Here is a 25,297-nt window from a genome sequence, read left to right on the forward strand (position 1 = left end):
AATTTTACTATCATTAAAATAAAAAAATAAAAACATAAAATAATTTTTAATTTATGTATTTCTTTTATTAATTTTTAAATTTTTTAATAAATTAATGAAAATAAAATATAATTTTTAGCAGTGTGCGATTTCAACCTTTGGCAATTTGGGCACTATTATCCAATTAAAGGCCAACCAAACATGAGACCACATGAGCTAGTATGAAGATTTATTGTAAACACATGTTTTTCGAACACATGAAAATATGATAAAAATTCTAAATGTTAATGATTTTTTTTTTAAATATAGCTAGATTACGAGTAATTGGTTTGTTGAGGAAATTTAAAGACTACATTGGTACCATAATAATATTCATAACACCGTCTGTTGGAAGGGCTAGTTTGGGCCAATCTTGAAAACATGAAGAGTCTATTTGATTTAAATGAATTTCATAATATTTACAGAATTCAATTGAATATTTATAATATATGTGTTTGGTTCAAATGAATTTTCACAATTTAAATTCTCATTTACACTCAAAATACAATACTCTATTTTACTCATTTCATTTAAAATTAATTTTATATTTAAAATTTAAAAAATCAAACACAAAAATTCATTTTTAAATGATTTTTAAATTCATTTCATTTAAAAATAAAATGAATACACACTAGAATTTGATCCAAAACATTGCCCTAAAGATGTTTTAGGACCTTTTAATTAACAAGGGGTTTACTAGTTCTTTTGAAATGAACATTAGGGGCATATATTCTTCTTTTCCACTTTAGCTAACCAAACTACGTCGTTTTGGATACTAAAACCCTAAAACCCTAAACTCAGAATTTCTTCCCGCTGCCATTGTCTTCTTCCCGAAACTCAAAAACCCTACACCGAGTTTCAGCAGCCATTTGATTCGCAATGAAGTACCAGAACAAGAAAAACCCTAATCAAAAGAGAAAAGGCAACAACCCGTCACTAAAACAGGATCCATTTTTCAACAACACAGAGTCAAGAAAACGTGCAAAACCCACGAAAGCCGACGATTACATAGAGTCATCGGAGGAAGAAGAAGATGAAGAATCAGCAGAAAAGCAGCAAAATGGGTATATCATCAACGGCAGCGATGAGGACGAGTTTGCTAAAGAGACCGCCGAAGAGAAGCGGCACCGGTTGGCTAAAGCTTACTTAGTTAAACAGAGAGAAATAATGGAGAGAGAAAAGGAGGAGAATGATGATGATGAAGAAGATGAGAAATTATATGAAAGAGAAGGAGAGAGAGATTCATCAGTTGCTAATTTGTTGCTTAAAGAACAGCTTGAAGATAGTGGCAGATTACGACGAGCTCTCGCTTCTCGGTAATTAACTTAACCTAATTAATTATAGTCATTTAGAATCTAGATTATGCTATAATGATATGTAATGTTGTGTATGATTCAGCTGACATTGAATTGTGCTATTATGCTATTTGTATGATGGTATGAATTATAAAGGATGTTTTTGGATGTGCTGGCATTTTTTGATTTTTTTGTTTGGTGATATTTTAGGGTTCAGAAGCCGGAAAGTGGTGGTGAATTTGAGGTATTAGTGAAACATAGACAGTCTGTAACTGCTGTATGTCTATCTGATGATGACTCGAAGGGTTTTTCTGCTTCGAAAGATGGTATGATTAGACAGTGGGATGTGGAGACTGGGAAAGCTCTAAAATACCAATGGCCTAATGACGAAATGTTGAGGCGTAATGGGGTTAAGAATCCAGATGGTCGAGCTACAAAGCATAGTAAGCAGGTTCTTGCATTGGCTGTTAGCAGTGATGGCCGGTATTTGGCAAGTGGTGGATTGGATCGCCACGTTCATTTATGGGACACACGTACGGCGCAACATATTCAGGTAATTATGCTTATTCCTTTCACTTTTGGAGAATATTTTTGTAGTTTAGATTTAGCTTTAAAGACTGCATTTTAAATTGGTTACAACTGGATGGATTTGGCCTTAGTCCATGTGGGATTTTAATCAAATGAGTAGTGAAACTATTTTACTGGCAGTTTCTTAAATACAATGCCATACCGTGGACCATATAAAGGTGATGTCTATAAGGATTTTCATTTTCTAGCTGCATGTATCACCAAACTAATTTCTTGTTACTCTTGAATATATTACTTATTCCTGCATCCTGAGTCTTTCCTTTCCGTGCAAGATTATCTGAAATGATATAGACACATTATTGACACATACATGAAAGATTGGAAGTTATTTGTCTCACTGGGTATCCTGATTGTTTACCTACTTGTAGGCTTTTCCAGGTCACAGAGCGCCTGTGTCGTGCCTAACGTTTAGGCAAGGAACTTCTGAACTATTTTCTGGTTCATTTGATCGATCAATCAAGATATGGAGTGTAGAAGACAGAGCGTATGTAAATACATTGTTTGGTCACCAAAGTGAAGTATTAACAATTGATTGCCTGCGGAAAGAGCGGGTGTTGGCTGCTGGACGTGATCGGACTATGCAGTTGTTTAAGGTTAGTACACTTATTTTTATAGTGATGAAGTTTTGCTGCTGTTAGAGAAAAAGATTTGAGAGGAAAAAGGTGATAGGAATATTTTCTGGCCTTAAAAAAAATACATGTTAGATTAATCAAAAAAGACAGTATTAGTTTGCTAACATGAAGCGAATTGTAAACTGAAAATTCCCGAAATTTTTGTTAAGCAACAGTATTTGTTTTTGACTCGTCTCTTGCAAATTATCTGCACTCATTTGGCTGTAATTTTGGGACATGCTACCATAGTATATTATTTTTATGTCACTCGCATTGCAAAGAAGTGAAACTGAAATTTCCTTTTGCTAATTAAAATTTCCACTATTTGACGATGTGTTGAAGTTATTGAAGCACGTTCACAGGCTTAATTTTTTTCCTCAGGAAACTGTATGTTCAAGTGATGCATTTACCTTAACATCATTTTACATTATTTTATCAGGTCCCTGAGGAGTCGAGATTGATATTCCGAGCTTCTGCATCATCTCTAGAATGTTGTTGTTTTATTGATAATGATGAGTTTTTGTCTGGCTCTGATGATGGCAATATTGAGCTCTGGAGTTTCCAAAAGAAGAAGCCTGCATACATTGTTAAGAATGCTCATGCTCTATTGACAGACACCAAGAATTCTGGTGAACAAAATAAGGACAGCCTTTCCAATGGTCATATTGGTATGCTTTCTAAACCATTTATTTCTTATTATTCTTCATACAGCAGTTGAAGAGAAAGGATATTGCTTCAGGGCAAAATGAATTGCTTTGATGTGATTCCAACTGCTAATTTGACTTTAACTTTGGTACTAATTTTTCAATTATTGATTATTGGGTTTCTTTTCTCTTTTAATTTAGTGAGAGAAGTGGGTGGTGATCTAGGAAAGTTCATTTTCATATGAAACTCCCTAAATTTCTCTGCCTCAATTGAAGTTTCTTATTTGTTTGTCATCTAATGGTCTGAATCTTCCTATTCTTTTCAGCATGCTCCTGGGTGAGTTCAGTTGCCGTATGTAGGGGCAGTGATCTTGCTGCATCAGGAGCTGGTAATGGTTCTGTTCGCTTCTGGGCTATTGATAGTACTCCCAAAAGCATTCAACCCCTGTATGATCTTCCATTGGTACGTGAAAATCATGCTAACAAGACATGTTAATCTCTATATGTTCTACATCTACTTCTTAGTTTTGATGTGGAAGTTTGACTGTGGATCACCTGTGATTCAACTGACTTTATTCCTATTTTTCTTGTTGTTGTATACATTTTCCAACATGACTTGCTTTTGTGGAAATTTTTCAAGCCACCAATAATTTGCAGGCGGATGTAGCATAGTCATTTTTTTTCATTATGATCTTTCAAATAATCTCCAACTATGATTTTATTATGTCCAACACACCCCTGCAAGCATTGAACTGTAGACCTTTTAACGATAGAGCTTTGATAACAAGTCAAATAACAAATCTACCAAAAAGTTTGATCTGTTAGCCTGTTAGGTGGGATTCCAAGTGATGTGAATAGCTTGGCACTTAAATTTTTTATAGGGTTACACATTTGCTTGAAATTGTAGGAATTAGGAGTTAGGATGAGCTCAAGCTACTGCATCTCTTCTTTATGCTGATCCAGATATCCGTTCAGATCTCTGATGTAATTTGTCATGTTTGTTTTCTCTTTAATGTAGGTTGGATTTGTAAATTCATTGGCTTTTGCAAAATCTGGAAGGTTCCTTGTTGCCGGAGTTGGGCAGGTGAGGTTCCATTTTTTTATATCATCTCTGTTCCTTGAACCTTGAATCATGAGCAGCTTAAATAAACGGTTAATAAAGTAAGGCTAATCTATGTAAAGTACGGTCAGGTTTCCAGGTAACTATTAATGATGATGATTTAGAACAGCCCGCATGCATGTTAGTTTATGGTTTACGATACAGATGAGAGCTATAACTTATCATCATTTAGTAACAATTTTGAAGCTGGTTCCAATATTACTTTGCGCTACTAAAAATCTGGTCTTTAGTCCGGCGATTATCAAGTGACTCGTTCTTCCTTGTGTATTTTTCTTTTCTCCATTTCTTTCTGTTCTGTATAATAGAGTTTTGATTTTACAAAAATCTACAAAAATTACAAATTTCTTGTGCAACAGGAACCTCGACTAGGAAGATGGGGAAGAGTTTCGACTGCTCAAAATGGAGTCGCAATTCAACATTTAAAACTCGTTTGAGGATTTACTCAAGTTGAGTTTCCCAGTTTTGACAACATACTAGAGAAGTTGTTTCAAACAACTATTAATTTTGATCGCTGTGATCTGGTTTTCTGTCGAAATTGTATATCTAAATGTTGCTGAGTTCGTTCGTCTTCAATTTGGCGGCTGGCAGTTATTTCTCGACGGAATGGGAATGAAAAAAATGGATTCCTTTATGTTTGAATCTGCTGGAATGAGAAGTGGTTGCAACTGCAGAAGACCTCAAATGCCATATTGTCTTCTTTGACAACTATTTATTGTATTTCTATACTAGCTGCTGCTATAATCTGGGATTCTACTGATTTGCAATTTTAATTACATGAAATTAAATTGTCAGGAAAAAATTATATTCCCTTCATTTAAATTGATAGGCATATTTTTTATTCTTTTTGTTCCAAGTTTGCGATGGCTGTGCTTATCTAATATCAAGAGTGATAATTTTAATTTTAATAATGTATTACATAAAATAAAATGGTGGGTTATAAAGTATTTTTTGAGTTTAAATGGGCTTAAAGCATCACATTTCTATTATTTAACTTATATATTCTCATTCTAATACAATTTGTTTTTATGGATTCCCCATCCGGTTTTTAGGGTTTCGTCCTGACTAATTCGAATCCGACCCACCCTGCACCTGGTAGGTGGGTGTGTGCGTCTGCCAGCGGGAATTGTTTGATTTACAAGGCTTGATGTGTGAGTCTGCTAGCGGAAATTTTTTGATTCACAAGGCTTGAATCCGAACCCGAGACCTTGTTTAAGATAATGACTGTGCTTAATCGTCTATAAAAGAAACCCTTTTATTATTCATCTCTTCCATTCTAGAAAGTATTTTTTTTTTTCTACAATTTACGGCGGCAGTATGACAATCACCATCACAGACTACGGACTTATAAACGACACCCACAATCTCTTCGACATCACCTTCTTCACCGACCAGATCCACACCCTCCTAACCCACTCTCCTGCCCACGTCAACCAATGGCTCACCCAAACCCGCCAACAAGCCAACCCAAACCAACCCACCGTCGTCGGCCTAGACGTCGAGTGGCGACCCAGTTTCAGCCGCAACATAGAAAACCCAGTCGCCACCTTACAGCTCTGCGTCGGCAACCGCTGCCTAATCTACCAGCTGATTCACACCCCGAGTATTCCCCAGTCGCTGTTTGACTTTCTCAAGGATTCGAACTTCATGTTCGTCGGCGTTGGAATTGCGAACGATGTTGAGAAGCTGGTGTATGACTATGAGCTGAGTGTGGGGAGGGCGATGGATTTGGGGAGCGTGGCGGCGGATGTTATGGGCGTGAGGGAGCTGAAGAATGCGGGGTTGAAGGAGCTGGTGAGGAGGGTTTTGGGGAGGGAGATTGAGAAGCCGAAGCGGGTTACGATGAGCAGGTGGGATTCTATGTGGTTGAGCCTTGATCAGGTTCAGTATGCTTGTGTTGATGCTTTTGTTTGTTCTGAAATTGGTAGGAGGTTGATTCAGGGATGATTAGAATGTGTTTAATCATGGGAACTTCCATTATTGCCAAAACAATTGATGATTTATGTTTATAGTTAGGTTATGTTTAACTTGTTCCATCATAGTTTGGTGGTAATTAAGAATGGTGTTTTTAGGATTTTATGGTAGTTTTGCTTAATGGCACAGTGAAGATAATTTCTTAGTTTCTCCTATGGAAGTAGTTATTATAATTGCTTCTATGTTGCATGGAAATTTGTCTGAGTTATGTTTTGTTTTTCTTCTTAAAACTCGGAACAAATTCACATTGATAAATATCCCAAGACGTAAGATATTCAGGATAGATAGAAAACCTATCCCGATGACCTAACAATGAACAAGCATTTTGCGCAAGAACATGTGCATCACGATTTGCAAATATAAATTAGAAAACTGGTTCAATAACACAATAGAATAGAAAAGCTTTTGTAAGTCTTGATTTGATTGAAATCTAATGAAACACTGGCTATTCTATGGATCAGTTGTTCTACAATTTGTCATTTAGCTTTTAGGCTTGAGATGAGCTATTGTGATGCTGTAAACAATTTAAAGATGAAGTAACAAGGCATGTAGAACAGCTTAGATGCTTTAGAGATGGTGTGCTACTCTGCAACTATCCGAGTTGTTCTGTTTCTAAAGCATGGGCTGAAACTAGTTTCTTAAGGAATGAATTATTATTTGAGTGCTGTTTCAGTGCCTGCTTAAGCTGTTTGGAGTCCGTCCTGAGTGTTTGCACCGGTTGCAATGCATGCAATATGGCCCTTTTAAAGCTCAGTTTTTCTTATTCCTTTTTCTTTGTAACTACATTATCTCTGGGGTCTTCTTGGAAGGCGGTAGTCTACTGCAATTCCGTCTTGTTTATAACTACATCACGAGCTAAATTAGTTGGCTTGTGTTGAAGGTAAAATCTGCTCATGGCCATAAGGTTTCACTTAAGATTATGTATCAGATGCTCATGGATACTTAGCTTTTAGTCCAGTCACTTGTTTGCAATTATCCATAATCCAAAAACAATGAAATCTGTCACACCCAGAGACCGAAACCGGCTGTCCAGGTGCGACATAGGTCTAATTCTCTGGTGTGAGATCGATCTAGGTCGAATTCTCTGGTGTGAGATCGATTGTTAATGTTTTCTTCTTATATTTTTCATAATTGAGAACTGATGCCTTAAACTTCTATTCTAATTTTGCAATCAATCTGTTTTCTTTATTTGAGACCTTTCAAAATAAAGTATAGATATGCTATTGTTTCCAACTTGTGTATTAGTGTGATTTGGGGTCTAAAATGCATCTTACAAAGTTGTATACATCAATATTGAGGCCTAATCACTCAAAAACCCTCCACTTTTAAACTTTTTTTCAATTGCATCTTGATGTTGAAAATTTCTCCCAAACCCTTCTAGCTTTAAATTTCTTTCCAATTGCACCCTGACGTTGCAAAATCCTCTCAAAATCCCCTCACCTTTAGATTTTTTTTTTCAATTGTACCCTAAATTGGAAATTTTTATGGCTTTGATTTTAAAAAGTTATTAGATATAAATTTAGGAAGAATGCTTTTTTACATCATTAATAATATTAGCATTTAATTAGAATATAGATTAAAAATAAAATATTATTTTAAATTTTTTTCATGTGAGAAGAGGTCAATTTATTATTTTGGGGTACAACTGAAAAAGAATTTAAAGGTGGAGTGGTTTTGAGAGGATTTTCCTATGTCGAGGTGTAATTGAAAAAAAAATTAAAGATGGGGGCTTTTGAGTGATTAAGAAAATTTTATAATATCAGCAAACAACCATAATTAAAATTATCTTATTAAATCACATTACGAATATAGAAAAAAAGAAGATATTTGTTAATTTAACATTATCTTGATACATTAATTTCTAAACTAATTAATTTCTAAACTAAATCTTAACTCCTGCTTAAATTTTATATAATTATTAATTGTTTATGTTAAAACAAATCTATTTTATAATTCTTTTTTTTTGTAATTTATTAGTTTTTATAATGATTATTAATATGTAATTGGAATTTTTTTTATCATATAGGTAGTTAAATTTAATATTTAATATTTCAAATCAATTAAATATATAATTAATTAAACTAATTATTTTATTAATTAAAGAAATATATGATCAAAATAGTATTTTATCATCTTATTCGAAATAGAAGTTATCAAAAATTTATACTTTTTAATCATTAAAGTATGATTTTAATTTTGATATTTTTATAGTTTTAACTTTATGTGTTGATATTTTTTTTAAAACAATTTTTACTGATAACTTTTTTTAATATTTACGACAAATATGTAAAGAAAAAACATCTTTATATGCATAATGGATTTCTGTTCAAACATTAATTTACTTTTTAATTTGTATTACAATATCATTGATATTTAGTACTGAATTTTTTTTATTTTTTGTCTTTTGAATTGTTAAATTTATTGTGTAGTCTATATTTTAATTAAGGTTTAATCACCAAAAAAACCCCGACCTTTTAGCCCTTTTTCACTTGCATCCTGACGTTGCAATTTTGTCTATATCACCCTAATTTGCACCTTTCGTTTCCAATTACACCCTAAAAACTGAATTGGCCCTTTTTCATTAGAAAAAAGCCAATTTGATCCTTCACTTTTTGTATAAAATGTCAATTTGATCCTTCACTTTTAGTATTTTGAATACTTTTCAAAAAATAAATTAAAAATGAAGGATCACATTGACATTTTTCTAGTGAAAAAAGGTTTATTTAGTTTTTTAGGGTGTAATTGGAAACGAAAGGTGCTAATTAGGGTGATATCGACAAAATTGCAACGTCAGAGTGCAAGTGAAAAGGGGCTAAAAGGTCGGAGTTTTTTTTGGTGATTAAGCCTTTAATTAATTACAATTAATTATATTTCAATAATTAAGAGGATAATTAATAAAAATTGATGAAAATTCCCCAAATTACCAAAATTATGCCATAAGTTGGAAATTTTGATCATTGAACAAAAACAAAAGCCAAAAAGATTAGGACTAATACAAGGAATATTCGTATTCATGAGTTATTCGAGAACGACTCGAAACTACTTGAGTTTCATTTCGAATTGAATTCGAATATCAAATTATTGAGGTTCATAAGACTTGCTAGTTTAAACGGACTTTTTGTAAATAAAAAATTGTTTATTTACAGTTTGGGAAATTTGTAGAGATATCTGGCATCTCCAGAGCAGTTTTCAGAGTTGTAACTTCTGTTATATTCCTAGGTTACATAATAGCTTAGCACATGATTTGGCTCAAACTGTTAAGCGGGCTACTGTTATTTCGTTTTCTGTTTAGTTCAACAGTTTGTAATTCTTGTTTTTTAATCTACCTATCTTTTGAAAAAATAAATAAATTAAAATATCTATTTTATAAGAAAACAAATTTAAATACATTGAATATGTTTTTTTCAGATAATTATTTTTATTATTATTAAACTCAAGTCTACCTCGAGCTCGAATAAACACTCGAGCTCCAACTTGAACTTGATCTAATTTGGATTCGGCTCAGCCCGTTTACAGTCTTAGAAAAGATAAGTAGAAATTGAGATTGCAAGAAAAACAACCGTCGCCCGCCCTTTCGCGTCTCCCCAACGCTGCTCTTGGCGTTGCCGCCTCCCCCTTGGTGCTGCCGGCGTCTGCTGCTAACTACAAACCACACTGCTGCTAATCTCCTCGCCACCACTCCGCCGCACCGAACCACCGGTTAATCCCGTTAAATCAAAGGTACATATTCGGATGTCATCTCTAAGTTTAACTGAATGCTAAATACGATTGTGAATTTTGAATGCGATCTATTTTTCCAATTTCACAGGGTTTCTCAATTTTATAGGTTACTTATTTGATTTGATTTAATGTTTATTCATAATCATACATTACAATTAGTTTTATTTCAAGTATTGTGCATTAATTTAACCCCAGTTACTTCTTTGTATTATGCTGAACCATGTTGCTTTGTTTGCTTGTTGTGGTTGGTTCCATGGGTAGATTCTGGTAGATGATTTTAATGATGATCCATAATTGACAAGATTTTGGCCCTTTTTGTCCAAAAATCAGTAAGTTTGATATTTAACCTCTCATGCCAAGTTCAGGGAGTGTAATCAACCTTTATCCATTTCAAAAGCTTTTATGTGTGTTTGATGATTTCAGGAACAAAGAAGCAATTTATGTTGATGTAATTGATTTTTTTAAGATAATTAAGTTTGCTACATTTTTTTTTTTCAAATGCATCAGACTGCGTAAAACATTATCATCATCTATTTGTGACATTGGAGAATTCCGCAGAATGAAAAAAGGGATGGAGAGTAAAAATTCAAAGTTGAAAATTGCAATCATACATCCAGATCTTGGCATAGGTAATGAATTTAATCATTCAGCGTCTTCTCTTCCTCCTTCTAGTCGGTCATTTGATATGAAGACAGAAGTGGTTACTCGATTTCATTCAGAATTTTCATTCATTGATTTGCAGTATCACTTACTGATTTCAGATATCCGATTTACTGTTTAATGATTGTTTGTAGGTGGAGCTGAAAGATTAATTGTGGATGCGGCTGTGGAGCTTGCTTCCCATGGGCACGATGTTCATATTTTCACATCTCACCATGACAAAAACCGATGTTTTGAGGAAACTGTTGCTGGTAAAGTCATTTTGTTCATCTATCACTTCTAAACTCTTTGTTTAGGTTTGTTTCCTCAAGATGTGATAGTTGAAACTTGAAAGATTTTTTACTTTTATTAATTACATGCATCATCTTGAACCTTAGTTTGCTGTCCCGGGTGGTTTATTATTTATCTGAGATATGATAGTTTTAAATTGTAAAAAGAATCGGTATTATGCAAAATAAAATGAAATTTATTGGAGTTAGTTTGCTGAAAGTTGAACTTGAGATATGTGTGATAATGCCTTGTTGCATAGCCAGTGTGTTACTATTGAATATGAACATCTGTCAAACTTAATGTTCTCTTTCATTTTGTTAATTAATTTTAGGGAGTTCAAGCAAGATTAAAATGGTATGCAATCATGGACCTTGAACCATGTAGTCATGTTTATCTACTTTAATTCATATGTTTCCTGAGAGGGGAAAATTCTTCATCTCTTGTAATTGTTTGTTTTTTAGCCTGATTGAATTTTTATATAATATGCTTCCTATACAGGTATCTTTCCAGTTACTGTATATGGTTCTTTTATACCTCGACACATATTTTACCATCTACATGCTGTATGTGCATATCTGCGGTGTATGTTTGTCGCTCTTTGCATGCTTTTCTTGTGGCCATCATTTGACATCATATTGGCGGATCAGGTTTCTATAGTAGTCCCACTCTTGAAGCTTAAAAGATCAGCAAAGGTATTTGTTTTTTTATGCGAACAGATGCTCAGTTCAAGGTTCTTCCTAAAATGACATCTTATACAGTAATCTTATTTATGCAGGTGGTATTTTATTGTCATTTCCCGGATTTGTTACTTGCTCAACATACAACTTTTACCCGGAGATTATATAGGAAACCAATTGATTTTCTGGAAGAAATTACAACTGGTTTGTTCCTTAATCTCTATTTTCTGCTTTTCATGTGAATTTGTTTGGCCTAGAAGCCTACAAAGCCTGTTACTTATAAGGTTGCTTTGGGAGTCTGTAGGAATGGCGGATTTGATACTCGTCAATAGCAAATTTACTGCAACTACTTTTGCAAATACATTCAAGCGTCTTCATTCACGAGGAATTCGACCTGCTGTTCTTTACCCAGCTGTCAATGTTGATCAATTTGACAAACCTCTTTCATCTAAGTAACTGACATGATTGTATATCTCTTTGATCTTTTAGCTCTAAGAATGCTTTTTGAGATGACATGTAATTAGTAAACATCATGTTTTACCTGCTTGATGTCACCAGATTAAATTTTCTATCCATCAACCGGTTTGAAAGGAAAAAGAACATTGAGTTAGCAGTTTCAGCATTTGCTATGCTTCACACTCATCATGTGCGTACATCTGAAAATAATAATGCATTTGATGCCACTTTGACCATTGCAGGTAACTGTTTAGCTACTTTTGCACTCAGTTCTACTTGAAATGTGCCTTATGTTATAGCCTTATCTTAACTTCACTGCTTGCTGCATTGTTAATTTTTTTGGTTCAGGTGGATATGATAAACGACTGAGAGAAAATGTTGAATATTTGGAGGAACTAAAATTCTTAGCAGAAAGGGAAGGAGTGTCTCATCGTGTTAACTTTATTACATCCTGCTCAACTGCTGAAAGAAATGATCTTCTTTCTCAATGCTTGTGCGTTATTTATACTCCAAAGGTGCAATCCTGCTCTCATTTTATTTTTGCTGCTATATGTAATACTAAAGATGTAGGAACTGTTATGCACCGAGTTTAGATGGTTTTGAATGCTGCGGAGTGGGTGGAAAGTGTGTGGTATCGTATGATGAACTAAAGAAAGAGATTATGAAAATGAAAATGTGAATAAGCAAGAAATAGTGGACGAAAATAATTTGAGAGACCAAATTAGTTTTTTATAGGTTGATGGAAAAACATGGGAGGAGGGAAGAGCAAGTCAATGTGTTCTCTATTTTCTATCAACCGAACATAAAATATATATTCAATCATTTCTATTATCATTCCCATTATGAACAAAATAAGCCCTAAGTAGTTTATCTAATTTAAATTATAGTAGAAGTTGTTTATCTAATTTAAATTATAGTAGAAGTTGAAAATAAATAAACATGTGAAGTGTCGTGTGACCATGGTTCTTGAATCTTTTCTTGCTCACTATGTTGCTATTGCTGTATATTTTCATTTGAATTTATTTGACATATCTTATTTTGTTTTCATGGGTTTGTTGGGTCAGGGTAAGATTGCTACAATTGTCATATTTTAGAATGAATATAGTTTTCCCCCTTTTCGTCATTAAATAAAATCGTGTATAAAATGTAGGACGAACACTTTGGGGGTCAGGGTAAGATTGCTACAATTGTCATATTTAAGAATGAATATAGTTTTCCCCCTTTTTGTCATTAAATAAAATCGTGTATAAAATGTAGGACGAACACTTTGGTATTGTTCCACTAGAGGCAATGGCAGCTTACAAACCTGTTATAGCATGCAATAGCGGTGGTCCTGTGGAAACAGTGAAAGATGGAGTGACGGGATTTCTTTGCGAGTCAACGCCTCAATCATTCTCTTCAGCCATGGCGAAATTTATTGAGGATCCCGATTTGGCAAAGAGAATGGGTGAAGAAGCAAAGCAGCATGTTATGGAGTCATTTTCGACCAAGATTTTTGGCCAGCATTTAAATGATTACCTTGTTAATATTGTTAACAATAAGGAGGATTAGATACTGTAGTTATACTCTGCCGTTTTATAAGACTTGTGGTGCAAAATTTTAATTCAATGACCATATTTTTTATAAATTATTTTACATCGAATGTCAGTTTGGCCTAAAAAATTATTTGATCCCTTTCAAATTAAAAAAGCACCAACTGGATCGTTTTTTTTTTGTTTTTTTTTTTATAATTCATCAATTCACTTATGTAAATTATATATAAAAAATGAAATGTTTATTCTACAGAGTCGTTTTTTTTTTTAAAAATTTATCACTTCAATTATGTAAAATATATACATAAAATATTAAATGTGTTATTGTAAAGGGTTAAAGAAAAGAAAAAGAGGAAATTCAGAAGGCTGAGCAATTTCTCGATTAAAGAAGGCTGAAATTGATGAAATATGAGAAAATTAGGATAAATACTCTATTTTTAAAAATAATTTGATTTCCTACCTCAACAAATAAAAGATAAAGAAAATACCTCACCTTTTTATTGTTTTTATTTTTTTACTCTAACACATGTTTATATTATAATTATGCCTAACTTTTATTATTATTTTACTCTAACTATTTTTTTACTCTAAGTGACAACGGTCACTTTTTCTTTTTCTTTTCTCTCTCTTTCTTTCTTTTTTCTTCTTCTCCTTCTTCTCTGCTTGTCTTTTTCCGCCATTTTTTTTCTTCTTCTTCTTCTTCTTCTTCTTTTCTTCTTCTTTTCTTTTCCATTTTTATTCTCTTCTTCGCCGCTCCGCCATCAATCCGCCGCCGCTCCGCCATCATTCTACTGTCGTTCTCCGTTCGTTTCATATTTGATTTTATAATTTTTTTTTTCTTAATTCGTGGTGATTTGTACGATTTATGTTAACTTTCATATCTAAATAAATTATTCTTTGATTTTTTTCAATTTTAGATCTAAAAATATGCATGAAAAACGATTTTCTGCACGAAAAACGATTTTCTGCAAACAAAACAGCATCTGATTATCATATGAGTATCACTGCATTATCATAGCACTGCAGTAATTTTTATATAGAAAAACATCCTCTATTATCATATGAGTATCACTATATTATCATGTAATTATCATAACATTGCATGAATTTTTTTTTTGCAGAAAATAATGTTTGATTATCATATCGTTATCATAATATTATCATATATCGTTATCATAACATTATCATATGATACTTACATGAAAAAAAAATTACAAAAATAGCGTCATATGATAATGTTTTATCATATGATAACGAGATGATAATATTTATGGTACATATATGATAACATCTATAATAATGTATATTATCATGTCGTTATCATAACACCGGAGTATGATAATTAGATGATAATGAATTATGATAAGGTTATTATAACTAGATGATAACGTACGTGAAAATAGAATAACAAAAAGATTCATGACACCGGTATGATAACCAGATGATAATAAAATAATAAAGTTATGATAATAGTATGATAATATGACACCTATATGTAAAAAAATTACAGAAAAATTATGATAATGAGATGATAATATAAAGATAATAGTATGATAATATGATACCTGTATGAAAAAAAATTATAAAATATTATGATAACGAGATGATAATGTGAAGATAATAGTATGATAATATGACCTTATTATACTTCATTATCATACTATTTTCTTCACATTATCATCTCGTTATCATAATTTTTATGTAATTTTTTTCATATAGGTATCATATTATCATACTGTTATCATAATTTTATTATTATGTTGTTGTCATAATATTATCATTTAGGTACAATAATACATTGTCATCTTGGTATCATATGATTATATTATGATAACGAGATATAAATACAGTGATAACAACATGATAATCAATTTTTTGTAGAAAATCATTCTTAATGCAGTGTTATGATAACAACATGATAATACAGTGATACTCATATGATAATCAGAGATTTTTTTTTATAATTTTTTTTCCTGCAGTGTTATGATAATCATATGATAATCAGATGCTGTTTTTTTTGCAGAAAATCGTTTTTTGTGCAGAAAATCGTTTTTTTCATCATAATATCATTTTTTCAATTAGATTTTTAGATCTAAAATTGAAAAAAATTCAAGAGTAATTTATTTATATTTGAATGTTAAAAAATCGCAATAATCACCATGAATTAAAGAAAAAATAAAATATGAATGAATAATATAACGACGGTGAAGCAATGAAAAAACGGCGGCGAAGCGATGAAGGAACAGCGAAGAAAGAAAAATGGAGAAGAAAAAAAGAAATAAAGAAGAAGAAGAAATTTGACGAAGAAAAAAAACACAGGAGAAGAAGAAGAAGAACAAAAAGAAGAGGAGAGAGGAGAGAGAAAAAAGAGAGAGAGGGAAATGTAAAAATATGACAGCTGTTACATGAGTTATTTAGAGTAAAAAATTAATAGAAAGTAGGTATAATTATAATATAAACATGCTTTAGAGTAAAAAAATAAAAGCATTAGACTTATGAGGTATTTTCTCTATCTTTTTTTTATTGAGGTAGAAAATCAAATTATTTTAAAAAATAGAGTATTATCCTAATCTTCCCATGAAATATTAAATGTTCAGCCCATTTGAAATAGCACATCTGAAGCAAAAAGATATTGTCTGTCAGACAACCGTGGAACCATCCCAGCCAGCATGCTGACTGAGAACGATCCTCTACAGCCGTGATGATCACAAGGACCACTCAGCCGTTAATCACGCTCTGATTCTACGGTCATGATTCATCAACCAGAATTAGGTTCCTGTCTCCTTAGTGCTAAGGTTACAGAAGTACGAGCCTATAGAACAGATCCTGTTCAAGTAAGGTCGTGTCCTTTGCTTCCCTACTTTTCATTAATAAACTCTTTAAAATCCTCCTTCACAAGCGATGTGGGTTGTTTGCACTGACGCAAATAACTTGATACTTGTAACATAAACCTTCTGAGTTCAAAAAAATGGATACGAATTCATTCGTTAACGTTTAATACGAGCTTAACAAAAATATGAAAAGAAAATTATAGCTTCTAAGTTTCTAACTTTAAATTATAATAATTAAATTAAGTATACATTTTAATTAAATTACTTACCTTGTGATTTTTTTGGTTATTGAGCTGTTTTCAACCTCCCTTAAATGAGATAAATAAAATGTAATTTAATTCTTTATTTTTCAAAACTGTAAATCATATTATACGATGATAATATTTTGGATTAACCACAAAATTACTTCAAAAATCACTTAATTCTTAGAAATACGCTTCAAGTCAAAATATTTTAATTTCATTTAAAAAATAAAAAAAAAATCACATTTTATATACTTATTTTTGATACATATTTGATTGATACCTCAACAAATATATTGTTGATATATTTTTATATCTCTAATACATTTTTGATATAAAAACATACAAAGTGAAAAGCCGATTTTTTTAAATATTTAGAGAAAACTTTTTAGGTACTAAATGAAGATTTTTCTCGAAGAGCTTATTTTTTTTAGTTATTTTGCTGTTTTTTGAATTTTCAATACTTTTTCCTTTTTTTTGAGTAATTCACCAAATTAAATAATTAATTAAATAAAAAAATGAACTAAAAACTGATTTAAACTTAAATTCAACGTGAAAATATCGAAAAAGTGTCGATTAATCCAAATACTAGAAGCTTTAATCTAGAAAATGCCTACAATAAACCGTCACTCAAAGAAAAATAAATAAATCCTACTGCTTGATAGAAACTTTACTGTCCTTCTTCACTCTTAATTTTGGGATCTATACTAGTACTTCTCAGACAACTATAACATAAAAATAAAAGAATAAATTATTAGAACCTCTCATATTTCTCATAATTTAAATTTTAATTTTTTCTATTTAAAAATTAAACGATTTAATCATTCACTTTTGATTCGGTCAACAACTTAGTTTCTCCGTCTATTTTTGATGTTAGTCAACTAAGTTAAAAGATTTAGGGTTAAATTAATTTCAAATTTGAGGGACGAAATCGTCGAAAAAAATAAAAGTGAAAGATCATATCGTTTTTTAATAATTAATTAATTTTTTGAATTAGTCTTTTGACTCGGTTGACCAACACCAAAAATGGACGGAAGGACTAAATAGTTGATGCCATACAAATAAAGGTAAAGAACCAAAGACTAAAGTATACATTATGATAGGAATTTTCAAAGTAATTACTCTAATGACATATATATGAGATTTTCAGAGTAATTACTCTAATTTAGATAGAGTAAAAGCGGTTTAAAAATGAAAAAAAATAGTTATTATTATTTTTATCAGAAAAAAAATTACAACCTGTTTACACTGGCCCAAAAAGAGCTCATATGGGCTAATTCGGGTTTTTGAGCCCAAAAGCCATCAACTATCCTTTTGTTTCTATCTTAGCTTAGTAGTTATCTTTTTTAGTCATTATCTTATTTTTAGTCATTATCTTAATTATTTAGTTTAGTATTATCTAAATAAGAGATTGTATCTCACTTAGACTAGGTTTTCTATTTTAGGATTTGTCCCCTATAAATAGCTAGCTTTAGGTTTGTATTAGACACAACTCAAATCAATCAAACAAATACAACTTTAAAGCCCTGTGCTTTTCTATCCCCAACCTCCGCGGTTGGTTAATTTAGGAGTAGTTTTCAGTATTAATCTCGCCTGAGTTCATAGCTCCCAGATTATTACTATTAGATCACGTGGTTAAGTGTCTTTAACCAAACAACACACTTTTCTGACTAAATTTCGGTCTAAAGCATACTTCCAACAGAACCCATTATAAATTCAAAGATTCGCGTGTCTGGAAATTTTCCACGCAAACATCTTTTGGCGACTCCACTGGGGAAGTGTTATGGTCGACACAAGGACTGCATTTAAGAAGGAAAGTGTCAAATTCAGACTCTTTGTAAGTTGTGGTGCGATCATAGTTTTGATCAAATCATGTCTTATTATTCGAGTCAACTATCGGTGATCATAGAGAATATGAGAGCCGAACGTGCTGCTATCCAAAGGGAGATCATGGCCGATTTTAATAAATTAAATTCGGCTATAAATAATCTTGCTAAGGTGTTAGGAGGGCAGATCAAAGAGCCAGTCTATGACTACGAGATTACCGAGTTTTCTTTAATCTCTACTGAAGAGATTGATAGTGTTGATGAAATCCACACCGATGATGACATCGACGCCGATCTTGACGTTAGTGATACTGAGACCGAAGAAGCTTGCATCAATGATGATCCTAATATTAGTATTAACCTTGATGATATCAAGGATGATATTTCTAGGCAAGTCAGCGATACTGGGGGGCATGGGCGATCTCCATTCCTTTTAAGGGATCAACTCCCATCGGATTTTGTACAAATCGATATTGCTGATGATGAAAACACCGAGAGGCAAGGCCGATCACCATTCGCCTTGATAAGTCATGCCGAATTGATTGTTAAGAATCTACCAAGGTATGTGTCGCGGTCAATGATTTATGGAAAATTGAATGAAATTTTTAGTCAAGGTACAACTTACTTTTTACTATATTTTCGGTCAAAAATTCAATATATGAAAGAACAGATTAAGCCGATTTATAATAAAAAGTTTCGCTTTAAATTTTGGACGATCTATTTAAAACAACCACGAAGGAAAAGAAAAGGTTGATCGTTTAAAATTGAAAGTAAGCCGATCACAATATTACAAATTGGTTTATGTTGTGTTAAGTGATCGGTTAAAAACATTTTAAATAAGCGAAGGTGGCCGATCAATAATGACGTTATTTTTAAAAATTAAATTAATCGGTCAAGTGACGATCAATGCATTTTAAGAGTCCAAGTATTGCCGATTCAATGGGTTAAGAAAGTGGTTCAGTGACATTGAGAATCGGCCAAGTAAATTATTTGTGAAATGGGAAAAGCTAATATAGTGACATGGCGATTAAAAAGAGATTCAGGTGAGCATATATATCCTAACGTGGTTATTAGCAATTGTATATGGGAAATATTGGTCAAAAGAATTTCACATGATCATGATGACGTATTGGAGAGTTATATGGCCAATTATCAAATTGTCAAATGATTAATGGCATGACACGGCCGATTACTACCAAGAAATGAGTAGCAATTTCTTAATTAATCGGCCAGTTACAGGCACCTTGAAAGAAATATGGATTGATAGCCATACATACATATATTGGTTAGCAATTTAATTGTTGGTGATGTGTGATTGGCCGATCACTAAAATATGAAGCAGTGGAAGGCATTTATTATTTTATTGGCCCACTTAAATTAATTCAGAATCAAGGACATATGGCCGATTAATGGTGAAATTAAATCGGCTAAAATAAGTTTCACGTATTATCTTTTAAAATTTAATTATTCGGTTATTCAGCCGATACTAATTTCAGAGTTCAAAAGTAAGGGTTGCTTTGGAGATCAAAGACACGCGATAAAAATACGTCTTCTCACCTTACTTGACATTCAGCTAAAAAGACGTGGGGGGCATTGTTTACACTGGCCCAAAAAGAGCTCATATGGGCTAATTCGGGTTTTTGAGCCCAAAAGCCATCAACTATCCTTTTGTTTCTATCTTAGCTTAGTAGTTATCTTTTTTAGTCATTATCTTATTTTTAGTCATTATCTTAATTATTTAGTTTAGTATTATCTAAATAAGAGATTGTATCTCACTAGACTAGGTTTTCTATTTTAGGATTTGTCCCCTATAAATAGCTAGCTTTAGGTTTGTATTAGACACAACTCAAATCAATCAAACAAATACAACTTTAAAGCCCTGTGCTTTTCTATCCCCAACCTCCGCGGTTGGTTAATTTAGGAGTAGTTTTCAGTATTAATCTCGCCTGAGTTCATAGCTCCCAGATTATTACTATTAGATCACGTGGTTAAGTGTCTTTAACCAAACAACACACTTTTCTGACTAAATTTCGGTCTAAAGCATACTTCCATACAGAACCCATTATAAATTCAAAGATTCGCGTGTCTGGAAATTTTCCACGGAAACACAACCTCACTTGATTGTGATCCAGATGCAATCTCATTATTGAGAAGCTAGTAATTTTCTAAAGATTTGTCACGTTGCGATCCGTAGAAAGCTCCATCCAATGTTTAAGTCAAACAAGTAAAATGAATATTAAATTAAAGCACATAATATTATATCTAATTAAGTTTCACATGTCTATTAAAGAAATGTTTCGCATGTTATGACAGCTTGTTTTATCACAATTATAAACAAAGATGAAAATAGAAAAAATGCTGACAATATAAATTAGGGATATTGGAAGAAAAAAAATCTCAACCTTTCAACTTTATAATAATTTAATCTTATTATTCAAAACGTTATAAAACAAATCCCAATCTTTCCATTTTTGCATTTTGTAGCATAAACCGTTTTCCGGTAATTTTGTGCGTGACAACCATATTAGATATATTTATTGACATATTATATCCCAACGTTTAAAAACGTTACAAATAAAATCTTGATCTTTTGTGTTTTCGCACTATGTAACCTAAAAAAGGAGACGAAATTCCGAAAAACGAATTTAGACTATACAAAATGCACAAACTGAAAAAATTATAATTTGTTTTATAACGTTTTGAACACTAAGATTAAATCGCTGTAAAGTTGAAACGTTATAAGTTGTTTTTCCAATGTCCCTATAAATTATCAAATTTATTAGTATAGAGGGAAATAATAGAAATGGAAATGAATTTTTTTTTGGACGGATATACCCTTCGTTGAATCCTTTATATATAGACTCTATTAATTAGCAATTATTTCATCTCATAACCTCCCTTTGAAAATATCCATGGAGTCAAAAAAATCTGAAGTTGTCCATGATTTCTCTCCCATGATGTTGGTGTATGAAGATGGCACTGTGGAGAGACTGATGGGCAACGATTTAGTACCTCCGTCGCCTGATGATCCTAATGTACGAGTGAAATCCAAAGATGTTGTATTTTCACCAGAAAACAACCTATCTTGCAGACTTTACCTACCAAAAACATCTCATATCGGCCCCAAAAAAACTTCCCTTACTAGTTTATTATCACGGCGGAGCTTTTATCATCGAATCCGCCTTTTCGGCTACGTATCATAACTACCTCAACACATTAGTTGAAGAGGCTAATGTAATGGTTGTGTCTGTTGACTATAGATTAGCTCCGGAGCATCCTATCCCTGCTGTTTATGACGACTCGTGGGCCGCCCTTGAATGGGCGGCTGACGCGTCCGAAGAATGGATAAGGAATCATGCTGATATGAGCAAGGTGTACGTAGCAGGAGACAGCGCGGGTGCTAATATAGCACATTATGTAGCTATGAGGTTTGGCGAAGAGAAATTGGAAGGTGTTAACCTTGTAGGTATGGCTCTAGTGCATCCATATTTTTGGGGTGAAGAGGCCATTGGGGACGAGGGTAATGACCCCGAAGAGAGAGCGAAATTTGAATCTTATTGGCGGTTTACGCATGGAAGCTTAGACGGATTGGATCACCCGTTGGTTAATCCTGCGTGTGATCCGAATATGCATAAGCTTGGATGCCCTCGTGTTCTTGTGACCGTTGCGGACAAGGATATATTGCATGATCGAGGTTGGCATTACTATGATAGCTTGACAAAGAGCGAATGGAATGGGAAGTTGGAGATTATGGAGGCCAAAGATGAAGGTCATGTGTTCCATCTAATCAATCCCACCTCTGAGAATGCAATTCTTATGCTCCAAAAGATGGTTTCTTTCTTTAATCAACTCACTGAGTGATAAGGTCTTGATCCTTTTCGCAATTCTCGGGTAATTGATCTTAAAGGTATCCAATCTGTTATTTTTCGTGACCAAATTCGCTTTACTTTGGTTATTAAATTTTATTTCAATAGATATTTTTCGGCCAACATGGATATGTGGCAATTGAATTTTACTTGTTTTTTTATTAGAAACTTGTTATGTAAATTTCATTTTGAAAGGCATACATGACAAGTTTTTTTTTAAAAATAAAATAAAATATGGCTGCCGCAAATGCATTTTTGTCGGAAAATCTTTAATTGAAACTTAAATAAAATTTAATAATCAAATTGGAAAGCAATTAAAATAAAATAATAAAATATGGTCACTAAATCATAAAAAAATGATAGTTTGAGTATCTTGATGATCAAGTAACCCTCAATCCTTGCATCTAATTATGTGTTTGAATAATATTATTGTATTGTATTTGTACGTGTGGCTGAATCTGTTTTCAGATCTTATGTTTATCGAAATGTTTCTCAAATTTTATAATTCTAATAAAATTATCCGTTTGTGAATGGGAAGGTGCTTGAATATGCTTTAAGTCGTGCATAATAAAAAAAGAAGTACTTATATAAAAGATTTCTGCTAGAAATAAGTAACATGTTTCGAAAAAGTTGACACCAAGGAATACTAAATTATAACACCAAATATATCGGAATATAATGGAAATCAAAGTTAGAAATTCGAAGCATTTTGATGTGAACACAACATATACTTCCTTCCATCTCATTTTAATTGAAAAAATTGTTTATATATTGTTTACAAAAGATTAGTATAATTATACTTTGTATTTGTTAGGTTTAAATATAGACTTATAAACTAATTATCGTTTATTAAAGACTATCAGAATATATATGAGAGATTATTAAATGATCTAATAAATTTTATTTGGACTTTAAAGCATCTGATCTAATTAAGTTATGAGCTTTATATGCATATCAACATATATAGAGACCGTACTATTGTTATGATTTTTTTGAAAAATATACATATTTAATCAATTTTTTTAAAAGTTTGTTTAAATATTTATTGCGTGTACACATAAGTATTTTTTGACGGAAAATTGCTCGGTGTCTAAAATTGTAAAAAAAATTAAAAGTTGGTGTCTAGATTTATCAAAATTGACAGTTCAAATTAAATTTACAATACATGCTAATATTTGTGATTTTTTGAGCAACTAAACCTGTTAAATTCAATAAGTTTAAACTTCAATTAATTAAATTTAAAATTACTTTTTTAAAATATATGATTATGTCATAATTTATAAAGCAAATAATTTAGCAAAACTCTCGTAACTATTAATATATCCGTTTAAGATAAATAAGATTTCAAGTGAATTTAAGATAGTCATACATGTGAATGAAATATATGAGGACAATTGGTGAAATTGTATTGAAAGCTCTTTTAGAGTTCAAGATTGTAATAAAGTACGATACTTGATAAGTTGATATAACCTTTTTAGTATGTAATAATATAATTAACTATCCATTTCTATCGACGTAAAATCACATTAAACGAACCAAAACAAAAAATTGAACTCTTGTTTGATCAGACTTCCATTCAAATAAAAGCAGGAAAATTTGTTTTCAATATCAAAGAAGTGATAATAGAAAAGCAGCTCACCAAGATGAACCATACTTCAAAGGAGAAGTTCAAGCATATTGTTGCATTGCATGTTTATATAAAACTGCACCTAAAGAATTTAAAATGTCAGTGAGCTACTGCATAAAAATGAAGAGGATGTTTGTATGAGAGGAATGAAAAGGAAAATTACTTGCTGAAGCCCCATTGTGGATGGCATAATTGTTAGGCATGTCCCCAAGTTTGTAACAAGTAAGATGACATAAAAAACGGGTTTAAAGGCATATCAGACATCATTGAATCTATAGCAACACAGGGTATGTGAGATATGATAGGCCAATAGTCTCCTTTCCGGTTTACGCAGCGTGATTTCAGTCGAGGACATGCTAAGATTTCTAGGAATCCAAGGGTGGCAGGGAGGCCTTTCTTTGGCAAGGAAGAAAGTTTAGGACAATTCCAAATCCATAAGTTTTCTAGTGAGTTGAGGCTGTTGATGCCCTTGGTTATGCATTTTAGATTCTTCAGTCCGTCTATCCAAACAAACGTTAAACAATTCGGAAGCAATGTACCATCAGCATGAGGAAATGAAACAACATCTGTACTAGGACTTGCGCCTTTGATTGCTAGTCGTTTAAGACAGGTGAGTGTATGCAGTCCCCAATCGGATATTGGCTGCCTCAGATTCTTGCAGTCCCTTATTCGAAAGGTTGTTAAGTTCGGTGGCAAACCATCTTCAGGAAAGGATTCCATTCCTCCACAATCATGTATCTCCAAATATGACAAGCACATTAGCTTGTTCATCTTACTTGGTAGACACTTCAGTTTTTTACAGCTTGAAATTGTTAAATAAGTCAGAGTTGGGATTGCCAACCCATCTTCCGGGAACCATTCTAACTCGTCACAATCCTTTAATTCCAAATAAATGAGATACTGAAGCCTACTCTGTTGTATCTCCAGCAGCTGTTTCGTGCAGTAACAAATTGTGAGAGTTTTAACTGACTCGGGGAATTGACCTATTGGAAAAGATGTCAGCGATGAACATCCTTCAATGGCAAAATTCTGCAGATGATACATCACATTGGTATCGTGATCGTGACTTACAACTCCGTCAGGTAGAGACACCAAGGATTCACAGTCCATGATCCTGAGATGTCTAAGGAAGTAAGGCAAACCAGTTGGAGGAAATGCTACAACTTTCGGACAGTTGCTGATTCTCAAATACCTGAGAGATGCAAGGCTGTGAAGTCCATTTGGCAACTTGTTCAGGTTTTCGCACTTCTCTATGATCAAAACTTCAAGATTGCATGGCAAAAGCTCTTCCTCTCCCCCTACCAATGATACAAGCTTCTTGCTGTTCTCGATACGCAAACGTC

The 25,297-nt window shown here is 32.6% G+C and overlaps 3 protein-coding genes, 1 non-coding gene and 1 pseudogene across 8 annotated transcripts; 4 read left to right on the forward strand and 1 right to left on the reverse strand.

Annotated features, from left to right (window-relative positions):
- Window positions 1-732: 732 nt before the first annotated feature.
- LOC126668942 (U3 snoRNP-associated protein-like EMB2271) lies at window positions 733-5,114 on the forward strand. The gene is made up of 7 exons (XM_050362201.2): window positions 733-1,334; window positions 1,524-1,866; window positions 2,270-2,494; window positions 2,952-3,180; window positions 3,483-3,619; window positions 4,175-4,240; window positions 4,633-5,114. Exons 1-7 carry the CDS (start codon window positions 898-900, stop codon window positions 4,708-4,710), a joined length of 1,515 nt encoding a protein of 504 aa, XP_050218158.1. The 5' UTR covers window positions 733-897; the 3' UTR covers window positions 4,711-5,114.
- A 389-nt stretch (window positions 5,115-5,503) lies between these two features.
- Window positions 5,504-6,442, forward strand: LOC126668944 (3'-5' exonuclease-like). Its single transcript, XM_050362202.2, has one exon. The coding sequence runs from the start codon at window positions 5,591-5,593 to the stop codon at window positions 6,218-6,220; it is 630 nt and encodes a 209-aa protein (XP_050218159.1). The 5' UTR covers window positions 5,504-5,590; the 3' UTR covers window positions 6,221-6,442.
- A 3,285-nt stretch (window positions 6,443-9,727) lies between these two features.
- LOC126670416 (uncharacterized) lies at window positions 9,728-13,665 on the forward strand. 5 transcript variants are annotated; one of them, XM_050364132.2, is made up of 10 exons: window positions 9,730-9,967; window positions 10,229-10,296; window positions 10,475-10,596; window positions 10,762-10,878; window positions 11,396-11,589; window positions 11,673-11,778; window positions 11,879-12,026; window positions 12,133-12,272; window positions 12,379-12,545; window positions 13,288-13,665. In XM_050364132.2, exons 3-10 carry the CDS (start codon window positions 10,527-10,529, stop codon window positions 13,579-13,581), a joined length of 1,236 nt encoding a protein of 411 aa, XP_050220089.1. In that variant the 5' UTR covers window positions 9,730-9,967; window positions 10,229-10,296; window positions 10,475-10,526; the 3' UTR covers window positions 13,582-13,665. The 5 variants fall into 5 exon arrangements, with proteins under 5 accessions (XP_050220091.1, XP_055960493.1, XP_050220089.1 ...); XM_050364134.2 differs by lacking the exons at window positions 10,229-10,296; window positions 13,288-13,665 and adding an exon at window positions 13,181-13,281 and having other exon boundaries at window positions 9,728-9,967; XM_056104518.1 differs by lacking the exon at window positions 10,229-10,296 and having other exon boundaries at window positions 9,729-9,967; window positions 11,545-11,589.
- A 2,530-nt stretch (window positions 13,666-16,195) lies between these two features.
- LOC126670860 (small nucleolar RNA U3) lies at window positions 16,196-16,406 on the reverse strand. Its single transcript, XR_007638854.1, has one exon. It is a non-coding gene; the product is annotated as a small nucleolar RNA U3 (small nucleolar RNA).
- Window positions 16,407-21,342: 4,936 nt separating this feature from the next.
- Window positions 21,343-22,858, forward strand: LOC126669841 (probable carboxylesterase 2; annotated as a pseudogene).
- The last annotated feature ends 2,439 nt before the right edge of the window (window positions 22,859-25,297 follow it).

The sequence above is a fragment of the Mercurialis annua genome, linkage group LG2 (genome assembly GCF_937616625.2).
Source record: "Mercurialis annua linkage group LG2, ddMerAnnu1.2, whole genome shotgun sequence".
NCBI lineage: Eukaryota > Viridiplantae > Streptophyta > Magnoliopsida > Malpighiales > Euphorbiaceae > Mercurialis > Mercurialis annua.